The following is a 26,432-nucleotide window of genomic DNA, read 5'->3' as shown; positions in this document are numbered from 1 at the left end:
AATGTTAAATGGTGCAACCAATTTGGAAAACAATCTGGCATTTTTTCCAATAGTTAATTAAACATTGCATTACCAAATGACCCAGCAATTCCTCCCCTAGGTATCGACCCAAGAAAATGAAGACTTAGGTCCACACAAAAACTTGTATATGAATGTCATAGCCAAAAGAGGGTAACAACTCAAATGGCCACCTACTGATAAATGGATACCTAAAGTGTGGTGGATCCATACCGTGGAATATCATCCGGTAACAAAAAGAAATAAAGTGCTCACACATGGTACAACACAACATGGATGAACTCTAAAACATGCTGAGTGAAAAAAGCCAGCATATACTTACATATTTAATAATAAAATACCATAGATTTTATTCTATTTATATGAAATATCCTGAAAGGCAAATCTATAGGAACAGAAAATTTATTAGTGGTGGCTTTGGGCTGGGACGTAAGGACAGAAAAGGGGTGATAGCTAAATTGTACAGGGGTTCTTTTTGAGATAATGAAAAGTCCTAAAACCGATGGTGTCAGTGGCTACATATATCTGTCAATATGCTGCAAACTAGGGATGCCTGGGTGACTCAGTGGTTGAGAATCTGCCTTTGGCTAGGTCATGATCCCGGGGTCCTGAGACTGAGTCTGCATCAGGCTACCTGGAGGGAGCCTACTTCTCCCTCTACCTATGTCTCTGCCTCTCTTTCTGTGTCTCTCATGAATAAATAAATAAAATCTTAAAAAAAAAAATACATGCTGAAAACAATTAAATTGTACACTTTTAAATGGGTGAATTGTATGGTATGTGAATTAGATTCCAAAAAACTTACTTTGAAAAAAACTAGAACTTTGGACTCTTTCTCAGAAACAGTGAGACACTGTTTTTTGAGCCAGAATAGTTCCTGGAGATCATCCAGTGCAAACTCTTCATGTTATGGGTCTTTGCAACCTTTTTCTCCCGCTCCCCTTTGCATCCAGGTGGGCTATTCGTGAAAAATTGAATTTTCCCCTGTGACATAGTCATTCTGACTGTAAATATGACTGTAAATATGTCCTGTTCTCCTTAGCAGCTCCAGGTCAGCGGAGAACACAGTGAAACATCTCTGTCTTCATTTAGAGAAGTCACTTGACTAATGTGTCTGAGGATGACAGTCTACACAGAGTATACAATTAAGTATTTCCTAGGGAGTTATCCTGATTTTCCAAATGAGTATCATTTGTTTACCTTACCTGTAGTTTACCATCAACCCTAAAGATATAACTCAGTTACCGCTAGCGGTAGATCAGTATCCAGATTCAAAAGTGAGAAAAATCCTGGAGAAGCTGACGTAGGAATATCAGCTACCAGCTTGTGCCATCTAGATAGATACTGTACACAAATGCTTCTGCTAGAGCAAAGCAAATAGAGAAAGGTCATTGTGTCCCAGACTGAAGATGCTATCCTAAAATTAAAATTGTTTATTTTATTTTTAAAAGGATTTTATTTATTGACTGATGAAAGACACAGAGAGCCAGAGACACAGGCAGAAGGAGAAGCAGGCTCCTGCTCCCAGGACCCTGGGATCATGACCTGAGCCAAAGGCAGATGCTCAACCACTGAGCCTCCTAGGTGTTCCTAAATGTTGCCTTAAAGGAAAGGAACATCATTTAAAAAAATTCCAGCTAAGATCTAAATAAGTTAGTTGAAGATATAAAGAGTGGAGTGCTGAGTAGATGGTGAGTTTGACCCTAAGACCCAGGAAGGCAGAGAAGGTGTCAGATGTTCTGTATGCCCTGGAACCTCGCTGACTGGGGTGTTTACGCAAAGCTCCTTAGATGAATGACCTCAGTCAGCTCTTCATCTTGATCAACTGAAGCATCTCAGAAAGAGAAAGGAAAAAAGGAAGGTAGGAAAGAAGGTAGGAAGGAAGAGAGGAAGGGTGGGAAAGGAATGAGGAAGAATGGATGGAAGGAAGGAAAGACAGATGGAAAGATGGAAGAAAGGAAAAACAGAGGGAGGAAGGAAAGAAGGAAACGAAGCAGAAATAAAGGAGAAAGGAGAGGAAGAAGCAAGGAGCTCTGAAGGACTACTGTAACTCTTTCTTCTACTGCCAAGATTTTGGCCATGTCCCAAGTCCTATTATTCACAGTTCTGCCTCTGAATCATCAAATTGTAAAACTGTTAAGAAGTTTCTAAGATATCCTAACACTGCCTCTCATGTTACAGAAGAGGACACTGAGGTCCAGAGAGAAGGCACAGGAATAATTATGAATGGCTGAGCCAAAATTGAATTCAGGTTTCCTGATTCTAGACCATTCTCTTTCCACCACACCAAAATCTGGCCCCGACCCTCCTGAACAACTTGGAAGCAAAACCACCTTCAAATATCCACCCCAGTGGGAGGAAAAATGGTGGCACAGAGATAGGGGTAGCATGAATCTCCTGGCAGAACTTGGAAATCCAAAACAACAGACTGATAAGAAATTCTCACTATTAAAATCAAGCTTGGGGCAGCCCCGGTGGCTCAGCGGTTTAGCGCCGCCTTCAGCCCCAGGTGTGATCCTGGGGACCCGGGATCGAGTCCCACGTTGGGCTCCCTGCATCTCCCTCTGCCTGTGTCTCTGCCTCTCTCTCTCTCTGTGTGCCTCTCATGAATAAATAAATAGAATCTTAAAAAAAAAAAAAATCAAGCTTGGCCCTGTTATCAAGTGCCAGTGCTCCCTTGGTGGCCTCTGTGTCAGCCCCCTCCTAACCAAGAGCAGTCAAACCAGAGAAAGTCCTGTTTTATGAAGACTTTCATGGAGGAATTTCTTCAAAGGGCACAATGGGCAAGCACAGGGGGAGCTCGGTCACACTCCTCTCTAGCAGGGTCACAGGTCCTCCGAGGGAGCAGCTACCAGGCAAAACATTCCTTCCATGGTCATGGGCATGGGGAGCTGGGAGCCAGGACTCTGGTCAGGTCCTCCACTGATGACTTGTGCTACCATGCGACTCTCTGGGGCTCAGCTTCCTCAACCAGAAAGTGCAGTGAGTACATTCCTATTCCCAAACTTATGATTTGCCATTCATTCCCTTGAAATGTTCACACTGGGTGTGGCACACTGATATCCCTGGGCGGGCTGGCGAGGAAGGCAAATGAGTGGAGTAGCAGGATGAGAGAAAGCTGGCAGTTTGAGAGTATGGGAGCCTGGTCTGAAAGAGGTAGTCCTCACTTGTGGCCGCCAGTTGTTGCCAAGTGGAATAAAAGCCAGCATGGCTAATTTCCAGTTTTTAAAGATAAGTAGGGAATCAGGTTTTTATGTGAACTCCTCCAATTATTAAATATTGGCAGCCAAAAGCACTCTGCCTGCCAATCAAAACGTATGTCAGCTGAATCTGGCCCACACACTTCCAGTTTGCAAGCCTGCACCACACGCCACCTGCCCCCACTCCGTTCATACTGCACACGGAGCTCCAAAGGGGGTGGGGCGGAAGCCCTGGCAAGACCATGTTCGATGGGGACTTCGGGAGTCGCCTAGATCTGGGTCCAAAGCTTGAGTTGGCCACTTACAAAGTATGCAACCTCAAGCACTATATCGAATTTATCCTTTTCCGTAAAAGGAGACTTACACTGGAATTTATTCCATTGTGTTATCAGGATGAAATGAGATGATATAGGTAATGAACCTGGGCCAGATATCAATAAATGACAGCGACACACACCAAGTCCTAAACAAATCTCGACAGTGGGAAGACCTAGAGGCATCATCTTATCCAGACCCACCAACTGATCCCCTGTCCTGTGTTTGAATACCTAGACACACGAATGCAGCATGTCCCAAGACAGTTCATTTTGGATAGTTTAGATGTTAGAAAGTGTTTCCTTAGGTCAAACTGAAGGCTGCCTGTCTTTTTTTCATTCTTAGATGGCAGAACTGCCATCTAGGTTCATAAAGTCAAAGAAGCTTAGTCTCTTTTTCATTTAAGAAAACTTTGAAGGAGACCATTAATATATGTCTCCCGTTTTCCCACCCCATTCTTCTTTAAACATTTCTATTCCTTTCTTTAGTTGTTCCTTGCCAATGAGGATAATAAAGTCATCCACTTATTTGCAGCTCACAACCACAGGAGGCAGATGCCCATTTTACAGAAAGGGAAAATAAAGTTTAGACGGGTGAAGCAATTTGCTTGGAATTCCCATTTTCATCTTCTTGAAGTGTGGACTAAATGGTAAGGCTGGCACCATCTTTATTGTGAATGCTACGTATTTATTAATGCAGTCCAAGATCGGATTCATTGCCTTGGCCAATGTGGAGTCTATCACACGTGGGCTCTCTCAGCCACAGCCTCCCCTGGATGGTCCCAGGGCAGTTAGTGGGTTTTGCAAGCCACACATAGTCCTTTAACTTATTTCTGTCAAATCTCCTTTTTTGTTAATCCCAGTTCACTGTTCTAAGGCAGTCTGAAACTTTTTGGATCATGATTCTGCCACATGACAGGTGAGTCCTGCCCCTAGATTTTGCTCACTTACTCAGCATGCCCTGAATTTCCTCATCAAAGTCCAGGAGATGAGGTAAGGCTAACCTAGCTGAAAAATCCTATGTTTCTTTCATTTAGCAAACATTCTTGAGTACCTCCTATGTATGGGCCCCTGTGCTGGGTGCTGAGGTAGCAGAGTGAGAAAGGCACAGGGGGTAGGTGAGAGCAGCGGAGAAAGGTAAACAGAGTAGGGCAGCAGCAGGAGCACCAAACCTAGTTTAGGGGAATCTGGGGAGGTGCCCAGAAGGGGTGATGTTTAACTTGAGGCCTGAAAATAAAGAGTAAGCTGGTGAGGAAGAGCTGGATGGAAGTGTGGGGAAGGGGCAAGTGTCCCAGGCAAAGGTCCCTAGTCTACGTTCCTCTTACTGCTCTTTCCCATAGTGCTTTACTATTGGCTCATTGTAACAGATTTCGTTGGCCTGAACAATCATGGGCCCCTTGAGAGGGGGTTAAGGGTATCATCTTTGTAACTTCTATTCTGCCCAGCACGGGGCCTTTCAGGCAAAGTGATTACTGCTGACTGATCCTCCTAAGTACAGGCACAGAGCTATGCCCTATTGTCTCATTTGATCCCCTGACAACCCTCAGATGCAGTCCTCTTCTCATTTCACAGGTGAGGAAGCCAGGGCTCTGAAGCTGATCGTTTTAATGAGCATAGCAGCCAGCCCAGTAAACACAGTGCATATGACAAGCCAAACACTAAAACTAAACGTTTCACAGGTATGAACTGTTAGAGGTGGGGAAGAGCAAAAACTTTGTTGTCCTCTCTACTGTGCACTTGTTCCGGGACCACTTATGTGAGCAAAATACTTAACCTTTCTGTGAAGTAGAGGTAAAATGACAGCATTATTCAGAGGGCTGTGGAGGAAATGAAAACCATCATGTTATGCACAGTGCTCACGGTGGTGTTCAGTGTTAACCATTATTCTTCCTAAGGAATTTGTACAAAGTCAAAGATCTAACATGTATCAGAACAGGGCTTTAAACCTAATCTGAACCAGATCGTGCGGTTTCAACTACGGTTCACTGGTTGACATCTGATGAGGGAAGGCAGGGTGTTTATGGATGTAGTAAGTCACCAATGTTGAGTAGAGCAGTCTCTGAGCCAAGATGATGCCAAGGCAACCCAGCAAATTGCAGCAGATGACAAAACAATGAATACTTTAAATAGAATAGCAGGGGAAAACTTAAGAGTATTAGAACTGCAAGGACCATAAAGATCAAAACAGATCTTTTCTGGGTCTCCAGGCAGAGCAGGCATTTCATTATCATTGTTAAAGAAAGTTACAAAATGTCAGAAACTTAAGCCTTTTCAGCTTAAGGAGATTTCTCCTGAAAAAGTCCCTTGCTCGTTCTTCCTATACGATGATGTAAAGGAGCTTTTTAAAAATCTTCAAAACCATAAAATTTTGAAGTAACATTTTTCACATTTCTTGATTGTAGAAGGAAAGAGAGGGCGTGGTCAATTTTATTGCCTTTGGACTTCACTGCCATCTTGAGATTTCATGAGTGTACCTCAATTGTTAACTTCTCAAAGTCTTAGGTTGCATTTAAATGGCTCACTCAAGGCTATGTTCATTCTGATTATTTTTTAGTATTTATGTAGTTGTACTCGATGCCTTGTGATATACAATTGTATAGCAAAGCTTAGCCAGCTGGCAAACTCAAATTTTCTGATAGGGAGCCTAGGGAGCGTCAGAAAATGCTCCTTCTGAAGGAAGAACCGAACATTTGGCAGATACCATCAAGTGCTAAGGTGGAATTCCTAGGAATACACTAGGTGAACAGAGGTCTGGAGCAGGTGCCAAGGAAAGAAGATGCAATGCTCCTCACTGTCCACAAATCTACTGACAGGAGTGGCTTCCACCCCAATAACACGTAAGCATTTTCTATGGCCAAAGACACGTGGTGCCTAATGACAAAAATGTTTCTAAAAAGAAAATCGGAAATGGCAGGACTTGAAGATACCAAAAAGGACTTCTATCAAATTTTCAGAGCTGGAAAGGAGAATGGATAAGAATAAAGTTACTGTTCTCTAAACTCTCACCATGTGGTCCTAATCAGCTGCCCCCAGTGACTACAGAATGGATAATCTCCCTCATGCTTGCACCCTAGAGGGAGTCCATAGCTGGGAGGTAGAGGGGTCTGTTTCCCAAGGAAAAAAATCTGCCATTTCAATCAACAGTGTCATCAGTGTATATTTTAAATCCTAGAAATATTTCTTTCCCCTTTTATAACTTCATCAAAATGAAAAAAAACAAAAACAAAAAACCAATCCAGCAAAAACTGACCTTGCACTAGATTTCTGAGAAAGTTGACTGCATAGACAGGCCAGAGTGTTCCCAGGAATTCCTTATAGAAGATCATTTATTGTAGAATTCTGGAAATGGCACTGGGGCCCCCAATAAGGACTATTGGAGTCATCCTCTTCACTCCTTAGAAAGATCCACTTTCGGACAACAGTTATTCTCCAAAAGAGTGAAACCTGTGCATTTAAAAATGCTCACAAATCTATTCTGAGTCATGGTCTTAAACCATGGGGACTCTAAAATCCTAAGATCCTTAACTTTGCTCTTTTTTTGCTTCCCACAGAACAAGCAACAGGGCCTAGCAGGTTTGTAATCCACATCTGCAGACAGATGCCATCTGCTGATGGCAACTCCAGGGGCAGACCTATTGGTGGGAAACACAAGTTCAGGGAGGTGGTGTACGGAACCATGCAGCGCGGTGCAGACACATCAACAGGAGAAGGGTCACCACTCTTGAGTTCTCTCCACACCTCTGTTTTGGAAGTGGTATGCAAAAAACATCATATAAGCTTACATAACTGGTGCTGTTTTCCTAAATAAAAATTATAGATATGACCTAACCTGTCTAAACCAGGTAACACTTTCATAAGTTGGCTTGTTCAAACTTGGATAAGTTTGAAACTTTTAACTTATTTATACTGAGTTCCACAATAAGACATACATTTCACATCACACCCTTTAAACTTTTGTTTCCATTTTATATGCATATGCATGCACACAATTATACACTCATTTATTTTACATATATGTAGGCATGTGTGTGCATATATGTCTAAGATGGAAACAAAAGTTTTATTTAAAAATGTTTCCCCAAACAATGTTCATCCTTACCTTTTGCAATATACTTGGTTATTTTCCATTCTATTCTGCTTTTAAAAAAAAAAAAATGCTGATTACAACCCATTAATTTGATTCCACAGACCATTACCAGGTTGGGATGTACATTTTAGAAAGCCCTGATCAACTTGATATATACCATAGAGCTCTATGTCTCTTTCCCACGTTGCACAAGCTAGAATCCAGCAATGGAACACTGTGAGTGCAGATGCCCCCCAAATAACTTCTGTTCCCAACAAGTGACAGCACAAAGCTCCCTGGGATCAGGATTTATTTCTCTAAGGTCTATTGCGCAGAAAAACACTCTGCCACCAGCTTAACCTATCATTCCTTAAAAAAAAAGAAAGAAAAAAGAAAAATCGAATTTTGAAATTTAAAAAATTTAATAACTGTACTATTCTCAAAGATTAAAATGACCCTTAGTTTAGTAGCTGAAACTTCAGTGTAGTGGAAATAGCTAGGGACCTGACCCGGATCCCCATTCTGGCTTGTCATCTTCTTAGCTCTATCTTCTGAAGGTCACTGAAGTGGTTCTCTTATATATAAAATGGAAGTAATAATACCAACATAGTTTATCTCAAAGATAATTATGTAAAAGCTCTTCATGAAAATCTGAAGTACTATACAAATGAGTACATGTTTATGCTCAGAACACTCAGAATATCTGTGCCATTAGTAATTTTACTGGCTAGAGGTCCCATAGCCAGGTAGAGCTTTTTCTCATTTATGTGAAGGCATAATGATCATTCTCTCCCAGAATATCTGGAAAACACTATTTAAAAGTAATCTCTACACGCAATGTGGGGCTTGAACTCCCAACCCCACAATCGAGAGTCACATGCTCTACTGACATAGCCAGCCAGGCTCCCTGTTGCTCCCATAATATCTGAGTCCACAAAACCTTATACTACTTTTCCATGATGTACCTAGTGTGTATAATAACTTTTTTTTTTTTTTTACCTAAAATTGAGCTGTTATGCACATCTCATCAGTTTGACACAAATGAGAGAACCAATGGAGGAAAACTTTGCTATGAAAATGCTCCAACTCATTTGCTTTCATAGACTTAGAAAAACGATCAGGGAAAGCAGAAAAAAAGAGACGAGTTTTTCTTACAGGGAAGAGGTAGAAGATAATCACCCAACGATTACACACACACATCCATTGTTTTTCCCTTTCTAATTATAATTTTTCAGGAGAAGACATCATATTTAAGGAGTCCTGAAAGGCTTGGTTGTGGAGAGAGGAGGAATTCGGGCTGACTCCACTGTGTGGGGAGCTCAGCATGCTAAGTTCAAGGTCTTTCCAAATAGACCGGAGATGCTGACAAAATATTACATACTTTGGAGATACCATTAAAAACTCTTCTGCTCAGTTTTCTTAGTTTATGGCCACAACTCATATATTAAAACAGTAATTTCAATGAATTCCTCCAACTTTTAGGAAAGGCTGAGTTGGAGCCAATTTCTCATGTATACTAGAGGGTCAGAAAAGCCATGCAAAAGCATTCCTTCTCTGCAAAGGGGATGAACACCACCTAAGTAGCCCTTATATAACCATTCATCTAGAAACCTTTTAGGTTTCTAAATTAGCAATTAGCAAAGCATTAGGAGTGCTTTACAATTTGTTTTTATTTATGACTCAGAATTCTGTAGCTGTAATTATGGGGGGATTCCATTCATCTTACATAAGCAACTTTCTAAAATGTATATAGTATTTTTCAGCTACTGTCATTGAACAGCCATTTGTCAAGACCACCCCAAGGGTATAGATCAAGAGACAAGGATGACTGTCTTCATATCAGGGTAATTCAGTGAGACAATACTCTACTTGGCTATGGGTCCTGGAAGAAGCTGCCCAGGTGCCCCTCCAGAATTCCAATTGTCTCTGACTCCTCTCCCTCAACCACCACAGCCCAACCACCCACCAAGGCCAACTAAATCCCTCCAACCCACCAACTTCTCTCCTTTCTGCACATCTACCAGAGTGACCTTGGACCACCGGCTCTCCTCCATCAATGCACACAACAGCCCCATCCCGGTCTTGTTCCTTCTGTCTTGCCCTCTCTGGATCTCCTCCAATCACTGAGAATCTGAAAGGAAAAATCTGACTATCTTGTTCTGCTGCTAAACTTTTCCGGATGCTCCCCACATAGCCTCAAAGTGAAGTGGATCTTAGGTACTTCACTTGTAAAATGAAGAGACAAATTCTTCATGGGGTTGTTGTGGAAATTACATGGCATAATATAAACAAAACCACTTGCTTAAACGAAACTTTTTACAGATGTAAGAAGTTATTACATTAAAGGAAATTGTAATTTACCAAACAATTCAGTAATTAAAGTGGTTAAAAATAATTACATGAATAATTAAATTGATGTCATGTATTATGTTAGAAACTTGGTGGATTTATATAAGCTGTAATGCCGAAGTGGTGATGTTGGTTTTTCTGCACACCACGTTATCAGATATTATGTCCAAATCAGTGCTCAGGTGAGAAATGTGCCTATGACACAGCAGGCAGTCAACAATGTCTAGACAATACTTTGGTTATAATTCACATGCTAGCTTTACACAGACAAAGCTATACGGGCCTGATTCTTTTTCTTGGAACTCTATCAGACTACAAATCTACAAAAGATTTTTTTTTTCAAAAGATTTATGTAACGCTGTTACTCATCTTCTTGGGCGATTAAAATGAAAAGCCAATACTTCCACAGATGCTTATCAGGAAACAGAAAAATGAGCTCTAAAGTAAATATTCTGCAGTAATAAATAAGTGATAACCAGTTAATACCTAGTGAGTAATCACAGCTGTATATCAGGAACTGGTTAAAGTTTAATGAATCCTAGAGACTCTTCTGAGTCATCGACCTGCAATGTAGTAAATATCCAATAAAAATGGAAGCATAAGGCCAAGGTTTTTTCAAAGGAATTGATACAATAATGAAAATAAAAAATGCATAAAATGTTAGGCTATGTGCAAAAGTTACATTACAGTTGCTTAATAAATTATATCGCAGTTCCCCCTGGATTTCAGGAAAGTGTGTTTTGAAATCAACATCACTATCAGGAAAGACCACAAACCTAGCATTACTATTCAGAATCCAGTTTAATAGGTGTGTAGGAGGTAAAGGTGAAAATAGCTGAATGTTATTTCTTAGGGAAAAAAATAAAAAGAGATTTAAAAAAAAATCCATTTAAGTATTTGATTTGCAAGTCAGACTGATCAACCCACAGGAGAAAGTTTTATGAGAATTTTAGTATCAATGAATTTTCCCCTATCCTCCTAGAGAGATGGGAATCAAAGTGTTTTCTTTCTTCCACCAGTGCTGGAAAGAACACAACATTACTATGTGGAGCTAGGAAAAGAGAACAGATGGCTGAGTATGTGACTTGTTCCACCACCATCAAACTTTGGGTCTGTTTTCTCCCTGAGACACTAAAGTACCTCTCTGAAAGTCTCTGCCCCTACTCCGCATCTTTCCCACCCTGCCCCATTTCCTGCCTCTCTTCCCTCCTATGGAGGTGGGCTGACTTCCCCAAGATCCCAGGTCTACCTCCCCCTCTTACTTTGAAGTACACTGGCGACATTCCTATGATGGCAAACTGCTGGTGAGTTGTTATCTGGCCCCCTGGAAAAGTGCAAAATGTAAAAACTGGGGTTTGGAAGAAAGGGGTAGGAAAGTGGCTTGGTCTAAAACAGGCTGATAAAAGCTAAAAAGATGTTCCTGGCGGTACCACACAACTGCTCTACTGTCTCCCAAAACAGGAGTTCTGAATCTGAATTATTATGTGTTATACTCGGGAAAAACACTGCCTCACTGCCTTATCTCAAAAATTAAAAAAAAAAGAAAGAAGAAAGGAAAGAAAGGAAAGAAAAGAAAGAAAAGAAAGAAAAGAAAGAAAAGAAAGAAAAGAAAGAAAAGAAAGAAAAGAAAGAAAAGAAAGAAAGAAAGAAAGGGGATCCCTGGGTGGCGCAGCGGTTTGGCGCCTGCCTTTGGCCCAGGGCGCGATCCTGGAGACCTGGGATCGAATCCCACATCGGGCTCCCGGTGCATGGAGCCTGCTTCTCCCTCTGCCTATGTCTCTGCCTCTCTCTCTCTCTCTCTCTCTCTCTGTGACTATCATAAATAAATAAAAATTTAAAAAATTAAAAAAGAAAAGAAAAGAAAAGAAAAGAAAAGAAAAGAAAAGAAAAGAAAAGAAAAAAGAATCCTATCAAAACGTAATTCTGTTGTATTGCTTCCCATGCAAAGACTCACTAGCCAGTAGACCCACTATATATTTTATCTTTAGGCTACTGACACTGTGGTTGCTTGTTCTGTTTGTCTTTTAATTTGATTTTGTGCCTGAGCAGCCTACTAATTTTGCTTTGAGGTCTTTCTGTTGTTTTTTAAAATCCCATTCAATAAGTTTGGGAAATTGGCTGGAACTAATAAAGAAGGAGAACAAAATGACAGGCCATTTTCCTCATTCTTTCTCGGGGATCCATTTCAACTATCAATATATATTTCTTTAAAGATTTGGCATTTCTTCCCTCTGAGTATCACTTCATCTATTCATTCTCCAAGGAGTGAAAAACCGTATCATAAAAATTATGATTGAAAAAGGATTCATGTCTATCTTTTCCCCTTTCTACTACATAATGATACATGCCAGCTCTTGTGTCATAATAATACTTGCTTAGTGAACATGAAATAATACATTATCAACTGGAACCAATTTTGTAACATTCAAGGGACATTAGCCACATTACATTTATAAATTTAGTAGAAAGGACCATATTTTATAATTCTGACATAAAAGAGAATACAGTTGTGTTAGAGAACACAAACATCTTTTGTTCTGTTTTGCTCTTCTAGGTAATTAAGAAATAGAACTAAAATTGTGTCATTCATTTATTCATCCAACAAACTATGTGCCAGCCACTATCCTAGGCACCATAAAGACAACTGTGAACAACACAGACAAGAGTCCTTCCCTCAGGGAACACACAATTGACTACCAGTCCTTGAAAATCATGGTTGAAATTGACCCTCAAGAAATGCATTAAAAATGCATTCCACCAGTTTCCAGGCAGAAGCTCTTTCCTGGCCCACTTCCTTCATTGCTCAGAATACCCACTTTCCAAGGGATCAGGGTGGATTTATAACCCACTGCAAAGTGATAACAAACGGAATGTAGAAAATGGAAATCCTACCATTAATAAATATATAGATTGTAGATTCTGTTTTCTTCTTCTTTGAAGCAGGTATAGATAGATATTTGCAGCTATAGAAGCCAGTGTGGTTTGCCTGAGCCATGTTCAAGGTCAAAGTACTGCAGAACTGTTTGCCATTCCTTCCACAGGCAGATTTAGTTATGCTCAGCCTTTTGCTTTCCTTTCTCACTGTTTCAGGCAAAGACCATGAATGGGCTGCTTCCCCTCTGCAATCACAGATAAGAAAACAAAACACAGTTAGGGCTGGGGCCAGGTCCTAAGCATCCATCTCATTAGGAAGCACTAGTCTGAGGGCCTTGAAATGTAGTCCTCTTCTTCTTTACAGAGAAGCAACACATCTAGAAAGCTTTTAAACAACTCGGAAGAAAAATGCAAAAAATGTTCCTTTCAGGGCATCCCTTCCCTGTTTCTCCTGAGTAATATCTCCCTGTGAAGTTGGATACTTTGCAGATTACAAGAGACCCCACATGTCCCCAACTCTGTTCTATGAGAGGTAACCCTTCTACTCTACCAGGGAACAGTTGATTTTGCGTTTAAAAAGGCAATCAGGAGATCCCTGGATGGCTCAGTGGTTTAGTGCCTGCCTTCAGCCAGGGGTGTGATCCTGGAGGCCCGAGATCAAGTCCCACATCAGGTTCCCTGCATGGATCCTGCTTCTCTCTCTGCCTATGTCTCTGCCTCTCTCTCTCTCTCTGTGCCTCTCAAGAATAAATAAATAAAATCTTTAAAAATAAATAAAATAAATAAAATAAAAAGGCAATCAGGTTATCCCCAAACCAACAGTCACTTACCTACATTTGAGATACAGTGTCTGGCCTGCTTGCATGACGTGCTGGGTGCCTTTTAAACTCAGTTCAGGACCTTTTAATTTTGAGCCTGAACTAGATCCTGGAAAACAAATTTTGGAAATGCATTATTTGCAAATTGCCTTCTCTCTCTCTTTTTAAAAGTCTTATCTTTCCATGAAGGTAACTTTTAATCTTTAACTTATTTGTGTATGCAAAAAGGTAGGGTAATATTAAATTCTCTTAATTCACAATTTTTTTCTAGTCCAAGCCTTCTTCACAAATATATGTCCTACTTTGCCAAATGATTTCAATAATATCCCCAAACCCATTAATTTAGAACATTAATAGATTCAAACATGTTTCTAAATGCAGCCATGTTAGGAATATAAAGTAGCATTAACAACTCTCAGGATTAAATGTCAGTGTCACTCAAAACTGGATACAGGCCTCGCCGATCATTTTTTTCCAAATACAAAGTATAGAAATTTCCTGGGTTCTAGACATAGCTCAGTGATTAGTAAGGCCATGATATTTTGGGCGAGTCATTTCTCTTTCTAAACCAGTTTCTTCATTTGGAAAACCAATTATAGACCAAAATCAGTTTTAGAAGCCTTTTGGTTTGTCTTACATAATTTCCAAGTTCCCTCTATAATGGAACAGAAAAAAGGGAACTATTCATCTCTACGTGACATTTGACAAGCATACTTCATGGGGAATGCTGTGAGATAATGAGATAAGCCAAGCAAAAGTGCCTAGAAATCTACACATCTCTACACACTATAATAATAATATCCACCCTAGGGACTCTGTGTGCTACTAGCCAAGCCACCTCTCTCTCCAGATCTCAGTTCTCTTATCTATAGAATGAGAAGCTGGGCTAGATGACCTTGGATCTCTGACTCCGTTTCTGACATTTCCAGTCCCATGATCCTGGGAGCCACTGGTGCTATAGAGGATGATCCTCTCCTGAAGTGGCATTGGGTATGGACTCATCACAATAAATATCAATAAGGATCTCTCTGGCCTCTCCCTGCCCCCTCTCCCTCCTCCTGCAAAGGCAGCTGCAGATGCCTGGTAAAAGCAGGAGATCAGGGGCCCAGGATTAGCAGGGACAAGCATTAGGAGATGGCTATTCTTAGAAGAAAATTTAAGCCAAACTTGGAGCCAATCCTAGGAAATACCTTTTTACTTAAAAAACAGGTTCATGCAGTGGAATTAAAGATAGAAGACTGAGCTGAATCCTCTAGGTTTTAATGTTAGATCACAGATCTGTGAGATGAGATACACATGTCAAATTCCAAGGTTAAGTATAGCAGTGCTCTCTAGAGTTACTTGTGGGTCCTAGTATCGCAAAAACGAGACTCAGCTTAAAAATGTGCATTTGAAGCTTAATTTCTCCATTTACTAGCTACATGGCCTTGGCATTCCTTAATTGTTGCTCTTTAATATTCTCATGCATAAAACCAGAAAACCCATGATCTATCTTGCAGGCATGGTATGTGGATTCAGCGCTGTGTCATCTAAGTGGTGATGCTACCTGATGTGTGGCAGATGCCCAGTCACTGCCATCTAGCAGAAATGCTTTCCCCCACTTCTGTCAGAGAATATTTTGCTGAGATGTAATTGCAAAGACATCACATTAACTTAATCTGCATCTCTGGTATTGCTGGTGATAAAAATTAACGTAAAAAGTAATTTTTATACATAATAGGTCCTGGTATCAAATTACTACCAGGAAAAAAAAAATGACTTGATATTAACTAATTTAAATTAAAATCACTGTTTCATATAGATCCAGTTGGTCTATCAAATAACCTCATAGAACCAGTCAACCCATTCAGGTACCCAGGGAAGGATTTTATACTTTACTCATCTATGTGAGTTTCCTGAGGCAACATATAGCTCAAAATCAGTGATCCTTGAGAATACTAAGTGTTTCTAAAGCCACAGCCAGCAACTGATAACACCTATCCTGAAAAATTTCCAGGCTAGAATAATTTCTACCCTTCTTTGTGGCATAGAACTCTGGAGATTTAATTGAGTAGTTGTTCATGTGCTAGAAAAAAACTCCAGCGAAGTTTCTTGCAGAAAGTTCTGGCATTACTTCGGGATGTCTCTGTGGTTTATGTGCAGATGGTGAGCTTTCTCATCCAAGAGAAGCCAGGGGAAAGAAGTGTCCCTTTTTATGACATGACATGAACCCCACTGCCTGCTATTTCATTTCCAAATCATAAGAATCTTTATCAGCATCTTAGAAAACCAGTACTCCTGACTGTTATCAGAAAGAAGCTTTGACCTCAAAGACCCACCCAAATCACAGCTGAGGGAAGTGTCATCTAGAGAAGATCTCCTTAAGAGTACACCACCCACACGCTCCTTCCTGCACTCCTTATTCCATCCTCCCACCAAAAGCAAGCATCACAACTGAGCAGTTAAATAAGACACAGAAAATAACAGTTATTGGAAAGTTTAGGTGGAAAATGCTAAGAAAAATATTTTGCTATATAATTAGTTTCCACTGACATCAATGAATTTTGCACTCAGAATGAGGAAGCTAGATTAAAGAAGTTGATTAAACAAAGGAAAAGAGAAGTAGAAAGAAAACTATTTCCAAGGAACTGGATGCTCTGAGCATACCATCATTCTTCAGTTAATAGGAAACTGGAATCTCATAAAGATTAACGGAGGTGCCAAGACTACAGTTCAACAGGAAAACTAATAGGGGAAAAAGGAAAGTGAAATAATTATTCCTTAAATGCTCTCAAGTCACATTAGGCCTTAAAACACTTATTTAAGGCAATTTAATGTCCACATACCCATTTGAGAAACAAAGATCTGACTTAACAACATTTTTTTAGTATCTACTGTAGGTCAGCACTTTCTCCATTTCAGTAGAGACACTTTCTCCATTTCAGTAGAGATATAAATATGTACATATCCATATACATTGTCACGCATGTGAAAATCAGTTTGCTATCCTAGCAAGTAGCTCAGAGTCACATTGCCCAATTAGAAGCGAATCCACAGGATACTTTATTTCCAAGGGTGGAGTGCTAGCATTTAACAGGGATTCTCCCCTTGTAAAGCTCAGATGGGGATCAGAACTTTCCACTGTTTGCCACGGTGGTCTAAAAGTCTAGTTTAAACAAATTATTGTCCCCTTGGTGAATTAGGTGGTCTGTGAACTACTGTTTTCATCAAAGTCCACTACAATATACAGCAGTCTCCCCTTATCTGCAGGGAGACATCCCAAGATGCCCCAGGGGATGCCTTAAACCACAACAGTACCAAAGCTGACATACATAGGTTTGTTCCTATACGTACACACCTATGATAGTTTAACTTATAAAGTTGGCAGAGCAAGAGATTAACAACAATAAGTGATAATAAAATAGACGAATTGTAACATTATACTGTAATAAAAGTTATATGAATAAGGTCTCTTTCTCTCAAAATATCTTAGTGTACTCGCCCTTCTCCTCATGATGATATGAGATGATAAAATATCTATGTGATGACATGAGGTGAGCGGGGATTTCATGGGCACTGTGACGGAGCATTAGGCTATTAATGACCTTCTGACCTTATGTTGGGAGGATCGCTGCTTCCAGGCCACAGCTGACAGCCTGGGATTGAAACCGTGGAAAGCAAACCCCCACATATGGGGAGGACTATTGCAATCATGAGAGGCAAGGAGATGTCCTGCTGTCAGGAAAATTATTATTTAAATAGCAAAACAAAAAGCAATGCAGACCATGGACATAGGCTTTATCACATGCTTCTTTATGAGAATTTGTTATCAAGGGGCACCTGGGTGGCTCAGTGGTTGAGCATCTGCCTTTGGCTCAGGTCATGATCCCAGAGTCCTGGAATCGAGTCCTGCATGGGGCTCCCTACAGGAAGCCTGCTTCTCCCTCTGCCTGTGTCTCTGCCTGTCTGTGTCTGTCACCAATCTATAAATAAAATCTTAAAAAAAGAAAAAAGAAAGAAAAAAGAATTCAGTATCAAGCACAGTGGTGTAATATCACTAAAAAACTAGTATGTGTACATGGATTTAGGTGAGCACCAAAATTGGTATTATTCCCGTCTATTTTCTTTAGTGTTTGTCTGTTCCATATTGTAGATAGGTAGAAAGAGAAGAGAACTTCATGACTCTCTGACAAAAATCCTTTCCTTCCCCACACACCAAACATCTACTTGAAAGCACATACGCGGGATCCCTGGGTGGCACAGCGGTCTGGCGCCTGCCTTTGGCCCAGGGCGTGATCCTGGAGACCCAGGATCGAATCCCACATCGGGCTCCCGGTGCATGGAGCCTGCTTCTCCCTCTGCCTGTGTCTCTGCCTCTCTCTCTCTCTCTGTATCTGTCATAAATAAATAAAATATTAAAAAGAAAAAAAAAAAAAAAAAGGAAAGCACATACACAATGCGGACTGTCCTAAGACACGATTCTCCACTCCACCCTCATTTCATTAGACAAAATGGAGTGTTTTCTTTGACTTCAGTGGGGAGAGTGAGTACAAGTCCAAGTATGGCTTTATTTCACAATCAAAGCCAAAACCCAAATGATTGAGGCTGGTTCTTCAAAGCTACTCTGCTGGATACAAATAGAGCAAACTCCTGCCATAGGTCATTATGAATCCAACAGCCTTGCCCATCATTTTAAAACTAAGAGAAGACTCTTAGATAAAGTCAGACTTGAAGTGTCATTAGAAAACTGTGATTTTTACTGATCTAAGTAAAAACAGTGTCTTATTATTTGAATACAACTTCAAGACAAACCCCCTAGCTCCTCCTCCTTCCAAATGCCACTCCTTCTTTCACCTCAACCATACTAAAAGCAAAGGGTTATTCCCTGTAAGAAAGGGCCCTTATCCAAATATAAATCATGAAATATCTACATTTTTCCCTTTCTGATTTAGTCAGTAATCTCCCCAGTTCGGCTCCTGACTAGATCTGTTGTGGCCATGGGTATGCACTTAGGCCTCAGATTATTCATCTGCCAACAGAAGGGGATGGCCTTAGATTTTTAGCTTTCCTTCTAGCCTAAAAATTCTATGATCCTGAGATTCCAGTAACTGATACCAACATACCAGTTGGAAATCACGTCAAAAAAGTAATTATGACTAATAAAAAGATAACCCAATTTTTAAAAATGGACAAAGGATCTGAAGAGATCTTCTTCCAAAGAAGATTTATAAATGGCCAATAAGCACATGAACAGATGCTGCAAAAATGCGGGAAAATGCCAATCGAAACCACAGTGAGATACCACTTCATACTTCCTAGGTTAGATTAAATTAAAAAGACAGACAATGACAAGTGCCGGTGAGGATGTGGAGAAATTGGAGCCCTCACATAATGCTGGTCAGATTGCAAAGTGGTACGATCACTTTGGAAAACAGTAGGGCAGTTCCTCAAATGGTTAAACACAGTTTAAACATACAACCTAGCAATTCTACTCCTAGATATCTATCCAAGAGAACTAAAAACATCTGTCCACATAAGAACCGGTGAACAAATATGTGTCTATTGCAGCATTATTCATAACAGTTCAAAAGTAGAAACAACCCTAATAATGTCTATCAATGACAAATGGATAAACAAAATATAGTATATCTGTACAATGGAATATTACTCAGCAATAAAAAAGAATGAGGTACATATGCATGCTACTACATAGATGACCCTTGAAAATATGCTGGTGCATGCAGAGAAGACTTTGAGGACACAGGGAGAAGGGAGCTATGTATAAGATATGCAGAGAGGCCTTCAAAGAAATTAAACCCGCTGACACTTTAAAGTTGGACTTCCAGCTTCCAGATTGTGAGAAAAGAAATTTCTCTTAGGAGCCCCAAACAAAAACACCATGCTAAGTAAAAGCAGCTTGTTACAAAAGGCCACATGGTATACGATTCCATTTATATGAAATGTCTAATGCAGGCAATTCACAGAAACAGCAAGTGCATTAGTGGTGGGGAGGGACTGGGGGAAGAGGGAGAAGAGGAGTGATCAACAGTGGGTATGAGGTTTCTTCCTAGGGTAGTGAAAATGTTCTAAAATGAGAGAGCGGTTGAACGGTTGCCCAACTCTGAATACATTTAAAAAACACTGAATTATGCAATTAAAAATGGCGAGTTCTGGGATCCCTGGGTGGCGCAGCGGTTTGGCGCCTGCCTTTGGCCCAGGGCGCGATCCTGGAGATCCGGGATCGAATCCCACATCAGGCTCCCGGTGCATGGAGCCTGCTTCTCCCTCTGCCTGTGTCTCTGCCTCTCTCTCTCTCACTGTGTGCCTATCATGAATAAAAAAAAAAAAAAAAAAAATATTAAAAAAAAATTATTATTAAAAAAAATAATAATAAAAAAAATAAAAATGGCGAGTTCTATGGTATATGAATTTTACCTTAATGAAACCATTAAAAAAGAAAAACTTACGACTAATCACAAAGATAAATTGAAGACACAGAATATGGAGCTATTTTGAACTTAGCTGCCACACATGACCCAATTGGTATTAGATGTCATACTAGTTCTTTTTCCAGCTTAAAGCTGTAGAAGGCTGATTTTGGAGAAATCATTTTTCTTTCATGCTCGATAACATTGATTTTTAAGTTTTGCAGGCATTTTGCAAAAAACCTCATGGTTTCTCCAAATTACAACCTTTGAAATTTACTTTGATGTTAATTTTAAGTCACTTCTAATGGCGTATTTTGAATTTTAACTATTTAAGTTAGAATTTTAGCAAACTGAATCACATTGAAAATTATCCCACTACAACTCTCCAAAGAAACCTATTGGTGCTTCCTTTTATACAAAAATTCACTTCTGATTTATTTTCTTAATACAAAGCTTTGTATATTAGATTTATTTCAAATGAGATGCATCTGTCTTTGATTTTGCATACCATGTTTTCAATAGTACATAATCCTACATGATAAATGATCTCTTTATTTAAGTCCCCAAGTATCCTGTTTCCAAAATTTGATGTTAAGACCATGAGCCTTTACCAAGGTTTTGTGAGGTTAATTAAACATAATTCATAATAAAAGAAGATATTCTTTCTCCAAGATGTAAGTTATTAAAAGCTTAAGTCTCACAGACTAAATTTTATAGAATCTTTCTGGTTGGCGGCAAGGCTGAGAGAAAGGTTAAGAATACAATGGCAGGTGAACCAAACTTCTAGAAACTACCACAATTTTGTTTGGGATGTTAATTTCTACAGGGTTCCAGTGCTTAATAAAAGCTAAATCTTGGTCTCAGCCTCTGTGTAGTGCCTCTATGAAAGCATTTTTCAGGTAATATGAAGTGTATATAACCTTATACTCTTATAACCTTATAACCGAATGCACTATTAGAATGGCTGTCTTAAATGAAGACCACACCACTAGCTAAGCTGACAGTGCACATGTTGACAGAGGGCATTATAATATGCATGTTGCGCTCTCTCATTTTTAGCATGATGGAAAAAGACTGAAGGGTTCATATTCCATCTACCAACAGACCACATCGAAATAGGAAAGCCACAGGGATTTGTATTGCAGCAGAGCTTGAGTCTCATGATTAGGCATGATATTTGTTTTCAAAATATTATTTTTCCCCAAAAAACAATTGCCATTGAGTCAAGGAAAACCCTAAAGAAAAAAGGATTTTAACTTATAGACAGGCATGTGTCCATACCAATCTACTTGGACGCACACTTTTCTCTGCATATACATCAACTTTGAGGTGTGGGGGAAGCGGTTCAGAAGTGAAAGATGTTTGGGGGTTGTTTGAATTGTATTCTCCATTGCTCTAGGCATAAGGAAAGCTCTTTTTAGCTGGAATTTGGAAATAGATGCGTATTTGGCAAGAGCATGAAACTGTGATTTACTGATGACTAATCCCTTATGTTGATAAGATTATCCGCAACTTTTGAATGGGCAAATACCGGCTATTTTAGGTTAGGGTAATTGTATTATTGTTCTTCAGAATCCACAAAGGACTGGATGCTGAAGTAGCTACAGCAGCCATACATTTAAGCTATAGAAAGTTGCTAATCCCAGGAACTTGCTATTGTCCTTTACATCTTTACCTGATGTTAAACTCACTCTTTCACCACACAGACCCTCAAAAAAAATTCACTAGCTTCTTGCTTTAGAGTTTTTGCTATTCAAAGTAATCCCCAAATCATTAGATTTGAAATGCCAAGCGTCTCATCTCCATGTTTTAATAGAAAATTTAAGATAGTCATTTACATAGCATTTATGTCTTGAATTCAAGTGTAAAAAAACAAGTGAAGAAATTATGTAAATGTTTAATTTCAGTAGTCAACGTTGGCTATAGACATATTCATTTGAATAATTCTTCTATAGTGTGTTTTAAAGCTGTCTTACAACTCATATTTTAATTGTCAGTTGACAAAATCCATAAATAGCTCTTGCAGTGCAAGGCATAAAGGACACCATGCTATTAGCAAATGATGTGGCCAATGTCTAAAATAATCAGAACTTGGACAGTCTATCCAACCTATCCATGCATGAGTTATTGGCTTTACTCATTTTTCCTTTATGAAAGTCATTTAGAAGAGAAAATTCTGTGTAGTTTAAGATGCTTACCAAAGTACTCTGAAAAACTTCAACATCCCTACAATTGGTGTTTATGAGGGGCACATCTTCAGTGTACTTCTCTAGCTTTTTACTTGACACTGGCTTCTTGGACGGTCATGCTTTAACAGGGCGCCTTCATTTATCATTAGGCCTGTCACTGGGCTACCATCAGGAGCCTACCCTCCCAATGACCTGTACCCATGCACAGCTCCTTTTCATGTGACATCAGAGTTAATTAAGGTTGGTTAGTGAGAAATCTCCTGCCGACCAAGGAGGTACCTTTTTCCCAAAAATGCTCCACTCCCACACCACTGTTCTCTTATTGAATGAGTTCAAAAACCACCTCCACAGAGCTGTCTAACGACATGTCATTTCAATTTATCATAGGATGTCATGGAAGTTATCTGAGCTGCCTGGAGCAAGGGTCAAGATCTGGTTGACAGGGCACGAGACATGGCTCGTAAAGTATTTAGTGAAGTCTGGCAGGCCTTCAACTGGTTATGCAAAGGGAGAGGAAAAGAACAATGTTCACACCCTAAAAAGGCATAGAGGAAGATTTTGTCTGTTAGGTAGTGCTTCTCTATCAGTAGCAGGAAACGCATTACATTTGGAGTACATCCCCGCTGGCCTCTATTCTTCCCCCGTGTTGCTGTTCAGGGGACTGTGGGCAAACTGGCCTGATGCCACCTCATATAGAATAGATCATAATTACCAACTGTTCATAATTCAACTGTTCATGTTGAATCACAAGTCATTTCAGGCCAGAATGTATTAAATTTCAGGCTATGAACACCTGAAATTCAGAATGTATTAAATTTCTGGTTCTGAACACCTGAAAAGGGATTGCTCAGTAGAGGTGCCGTTTCAATGAAAATACATGCAGTATATGTAGGATTAAATACACAACACTTAGTTTAATAGAAGTAACTGTTTTGTTAATCTTTCAGCACTTGGTGCATCCTCTCCAGAATCACAGTGCTCTAACACAATGCAGTAGGGTCAGAGACAGAATGTTTACAGGCAAGAGAGCACTTGCATGGAGCTGCATTGTTAAGAATGGTAGTAGCATTAATAAAATGCTTGAAGTGCCTTAGCATCAATCTTATAATCTCTAATATCTTCTTTACAAATCCAAGTTTCAGTTCTGCCAAAGGTATCTCCATATTATTATTATTTTTTAGATTTTATTTATTTATTCATGAGAGGCAGAGACACAGGCAGAGGGAGAAGCAGGCTCCCCGCAGGGAGCCTCATGCGGGACTCAATCTCAGGACCTCAGGATCATGACCTGAGTCTAAGACAAAAGCTCAACCACCCAGGTGCCCCTCCATATTATTTTTAAATAAACAATTATTCCTGAAACTAACATAACATTGTATGTCAATACATGTATCCTTCAATAAAAAATATTTAATGGTTAAAGCTTTTATACACATGCAAACAATTATCAGCCTGGAAGTATAGTATAGTTAAAAAAAAAAAAAAGTGCAACCCACAATTTAAAACCTGAAGTTTTCCCCATTCTGCATTACATCAGGATTACAGTTTGATCTACTACCAAGTATTTTATCAAATGCTCTGTGTCCATTACTGCTCAAGGCCAAGGGGCCAGTCATCTATTGGAGACGATGGGAGCAGGTACCCGAATTTCATGGACAAGTTACTTACATAGAACCCTGTGGGTTCCATCAGGAAGGAAAGCATCCCAAAGTAGATGTGGAAACATTTCATCAATTCAATATAGGAACTTACCATAGAATGGTAAAACAGAACAGGAATTGGAACTTTTAAATTTTAGTGTAGCCACTGCCTACAATCTGTTATGTCACACAATTAATCTGAGATTCACACAGTTCTTTCCAGGAAAAAAAAAAAAAATGAGTATATCATGGACTTGTATGTTGTGAGGTTATTAAGTAACCATAAAAATGCACTGTGCTGAGGTTTTAATTTTGAATCCAAAATACTACCTTAAAATATATGTGTAATAAAACGAGGAAGGCTAGCTAGCAAGGAGGCAGACAGGCAAGAGTGCATGTTAACCCTATCTATCCAGCAAGGAAAAGCCAAAAACATTACTACAGCTAATCCATGTTTGGTCTCTTTATATATTCTTCAACTTTATAATCTATTACAAATAATGACAAAATACCATTTGGTTTGTGTATAAAAACCGGAAAAACAAAATAAGGTTGGCAGGCAGAGTGTGATAAGATTCCCACATTAATTGTAGGCTCACACTGATCCAGTTTATGAAGCTGAAACTACATAGAGAACTTTTTTCTGGAGTCCTTTAAACGGTCTATAAAGATGGTGCTTTATAAATTCCCTCCCTAAGAGGCAAGTTGAGAGATCTCCGCCTTTGTAACCAATTATGTATACAAACCCTCTGACCTCTGAAGATTTAAATGGCCAAGTGTGTGCGATTAAGTTATCCATCATTGGGGAATTGACTTTTTGAAAGCCATGTTAGCATACTTTCTAAGGCTCATTAAAACACTATTCTTGACCATTGTGTTTCTGTTGTCAAAATCAGTTTCCTTCTAAATTAAACAATTTGAAATACAATTGCTTTTCATTACACATATTTTGGAGACTAATCCCGCTTAAACAATGGGATGGGTATGTTACTGAACTGTTCTTTTTAATTCTGGCTTCCTTTAATTTTCATGATTTCTTAAGACTTGCTTAATTTACATGGTAAATATTTGTAATCTTCCTAAGGTTTCACAAACTTTAAAAAAAAAAATCTTGGGACGCCTGGGTGGCTCAGTGGTTGAGCGTCTGCCTTCTGCTCAGGGTGTGATCCTGGTCCCGGGATTGAGTCCCACATCGGGCTGCCTGCATGGAGCCTGCTTCTCCCTCTGCCTGTGTCTCTGCCTCTCTCTGTAGGTCTCTCATGAATAAATAGATAAAATAAAATCTTAAAAAAAAAAATCTTATCTCAGATGGAACTAATAATGTTCTACAAGTTTTGCTGAAAGCCAAGCCTCTGGAAGAGAAAGTAAGCCACTAAAAAGCAGTACGGTTCCAGCAGAAGTATCTCAATTTTTAAAGAAATAATTTACTGAATGGTTTTCACTCACTTCAGTGTATGATAGCAAGGTCTTCCTTACAAATATTTGTTAAGACTTTAAATTCATTTATACTCCAAACCGAGGGAATATTCTCAGGGCATTTTTACTCATACACTCTCATTAACCTATCTGAAATTTTATTTCTAGAATTAGTGGTTTTGATATCATCCGAGATATCACAACTCTGATGGAAGAACAAATGAAACAAAACACCAATTTTTGCTCCCAGTTGGCCATCCACCTAATGGGCTTTAAAATATCCTATGTACCAACCAACTCTAGAGGATAAGCCCAAAATCAGTAAGCAGAAGTTACATAACACCAGAAGGAAGAACTCTATAGAGAGGCAAGAAAGTCTCCAGTTCTGGATCTGTCCCTACAAAGTTAAGGCATCAACTCCCCGAGATGAGACTGATGAACAGGGTTAAGGGTTGGACTCCCAAACACGATCCTAAGAGTCTGGGAACTTATTCCCCTCATTTATCTATCCTTCTTATCTCTCTTTTACTGCCAGCCAACCCTGGTTTTTTTCCTACTACATTCCCCATATGACCCCTTTCTCTCACCCCTCACCTTGTAGATTTCTCTGATGTTTCACCTTAGCATTTATTCCTCCACATAATATTTTCAACATATACTAAGAGAAGGATACAATCATAAACAAGACAAACAAGATCGCTTTCTTTAAAGTGCTTATAATTTAGGCTGAACAGCTAAAGAAACAAGGAAATATGGATATATATAGATTTTATACTTACAAATTACTTTATATGCAAACATAAAATTACATCTGTGCGTTTTCATAGCAAAGTACCAGATGTGGGGACACTAGCCCAGCCCAGGAAGTGAGGGACATTCTCATACAAGAATAGTGTTGAAGGAAGACCCAAAGACTGAGCGTATGTTTGGTAAAGGAAATATTTGGTTCTCTTCCTCTCTCCCTCCAAGATTTACAAATCTTCAAACCCTCTCAAGCTTCATCTTTACTTTTAGGCAACTGTTATTCCTTTATCAACTACCCTTAATTCTCTTATCTGTACAATTCTGCTTTCCTTGAGGGGAGAAAAGCCCTACTATCTTCTTCCAATGCCCTGGTTTGCATATTTTTTTTTAATGTAGG

The 26,432-nt window shown here is 39.5% G+C and overlaps 1 protein-coding gene across 5 annotated transcripts in view; it reads right to left on the bottom strand.

Annotated features, from left to right (window-relative positions):
• FLT1 (fms related receptor tyrosine kinase 1) overlaps nucleotides 1–26,432 on the bottom strand; it is a 179,224-nt gene that overhangs the window by 137,382 nt on the left and 15,410 nt on the right. For all 5 annotated transcript variants that reach the window (XR_007406055.1, XM_049101467.1, XM_025462612.3 and 2 more), the window contains exons 2-3: nucleotides 13,652–13,748; nucleotides 12,840–13,066 (exon numbers count right to left, since the gene is read on the bottom strand). Coding sequence is in view for 4 of the 5 variants with exons in the window: in XM_025462612.3 (XP_025318397.1) it covers nucleotides 12,840–13,066; nucleotides 13,652–13,748 (324 nt within the window). In the remaining variant the exon portion in view is untranslated. The remainder of the gene's footprint in view (nucleotides 1–12,839; nucleotides 13,067–13,651; nucleotides 13,749–26,432) is intronic.

This window comes from Canis lupus, chromosome 25, assembly GCF_003254725.2.
Source record: "Canis lupus dingo isolate Sandy chromosome 25, ASM325472v2, whole genome shotgun sequence".
Classification (NCBI taxonomy): Eukaryota; Metazoa; Chordata; class Mammalia; order Carnivora; family Canidae; genus Canis; species Canis lupus.
The sequence above is the reverse complement of the archived record's forward strand: the minus strand, read 5'-3'. Positions and strand labels throughout refer to the sequence as shown.